Genomic DNA, 1,426 nt, shown 5'->3' with positions numbered 1-1,426 from the left:
CCGCGCATGGGAGAGAAAACAGTCGTGCGGAACAGTTTTCTTAATGGCTGCTGGGGACCCGAGGAGCGGGACCTGCCCTTTAACCCTTTCCAACCTGGGCAGAACTTTGAGGTGAGTTGGCTTTGATTCCAGCACAGAGGGGTCTCATCAAGAAAAAGGTGAAAAAGGTCAACATGGCAGCTACAACTAGGCAACAGATCGCGGGTTCCTATTTTATCTGGCTCACGGACATATCTCTGGATTCCAATAAAGAGCTAGTCCGGTTGGCTGCTGAGAAGGCAGGCAGTGGGGAGTATAAAGAAGATCCGATGTGGTGCCTCCAGAGACAGAGGACTCCATCTCCCAGAATTCCCACCAAGCATAGCCATGAGGAATTGAAATCTGAACCTCTGGAAGGATGTTGAGATGGATACCCCCTCTAGTGGTTAAGAGTGGAACTGCCTCTCCAGATAGCCATTCAGAATCCTGGTTTATTTCTCTCCTGGAAAAATTGCATTGCTCTTGGTGCATTAGGGGGGGGGGGAGGAGAAAAACAGATAGCAGTCGCAACCCCTCGTTAATAAAGCTCCACCACTTATGTATTCTGGGTGTCTTCTGATTTTGACGCAGGCTCCAGGACCGAAGTTGATCCAGATGTGCTGTTTCGGCCATACTAACGTCTTTCTTCTCTTCCCAGCTGTCAGTCCGTTGCGGCAACCACCGATTCAAGGTTTATGTCAATGGCCAGCCTTCCTTCAACTTCGCCCATCGTTACCACAATTTTCAACAGATCAACACCCTCCAGATCGATGGAGACGTGGTCCTTTCCTATGTCCAATACTAAGCATGGCGGCGGCGGGGGGGGCGAGGTAGCACTGTCAGAGACCCCCATTTTTCTCTCTTGAGGTCTGCCAGGAGACTCAAGAGTCCTGCTAGATTGCTGTAGTCTACATAAAGATTTTAATAAAGATACTTTAATTTGGCTTTTTTGGAACAGCCGTCGATATATAAGCAACAAAATAAAGAGCCAAGCCAGACACTGTCGTATCATGGTTAGCTGGCTGCCCTCAACTGACTAAGCCACTGCGAGCTGCTTTATTTAATTGTTAAATGCATTCTTTAACTCCTGAAAACAAGGCTGAAAAAAGGAGGCCCGGAGACCGTTTGACCCTGATGGGACCAAATTTTGCATCAGCAGCCAAACAACATTACAACCTGATTTATTTATTTATTTATTTATTTATTTATTTAATTTAATTTATATACCGCCCTTCTCCCGAAGGACTCAGGGCGGTGCACAGCATATTAAAACAAATAACAATAAAATACCAGAATAAAAACCCCTCTAAAACCAAATTAAAAGCCAAATATTAGTAGCTGTGTAATAATTAAAATTATATTAAAATCATCCCTAACTAAAATCCACCCTAGGTCAGGCCCGCTTGCT

The 1,426-nt window shown here is 45.3% G+C and overlaps 1 protein-coding gene across 1 annotated transcript; it reads left to right on the top strand.

Annotated features, from left to right (window-relative positions):
• Positions 1 to 3: 3 nt before the first annotated feature.
• On the top strand, positions 4 to 823 carry LOC107302209 (galectin-4-like; the record flags this gene model as incomplete). The annotated part of the gene is made up of 2 exons (XM_015831319.1): positions 4 to 111; positions 677 to 823. Coding segments are annotated over 2 exons (255 nt in total), but the record flags the coding sequence as incomplete, so codon positions are not given.
• Between the last annotated feature and the right edge of the window lie 603 nt (positions 824 to 1,426).

This window comes from Protobothrops mucrosquamatus, unplaced genomic scaffold (genome assembly GCF_001527695.2).
Source record: "Protobothrops mucrosquamatus isolate PMUCROS unplaced genomic scaffold, P.Mucros_1.0 scaffold35363, whole genome shotgun sequence".
Lineage (NCBI taxonomy): Eukaryota > Metazoa > Chordata > Lepidosauria > Squamata > Viperidae > Protobothrops > Protobothrops mucrosquamatus.
The sequence above is the reverse complement of the archived record's forward strand: the minus strand, read 5'-3'. Positions and strand labels throughout refer to the sequence as shown.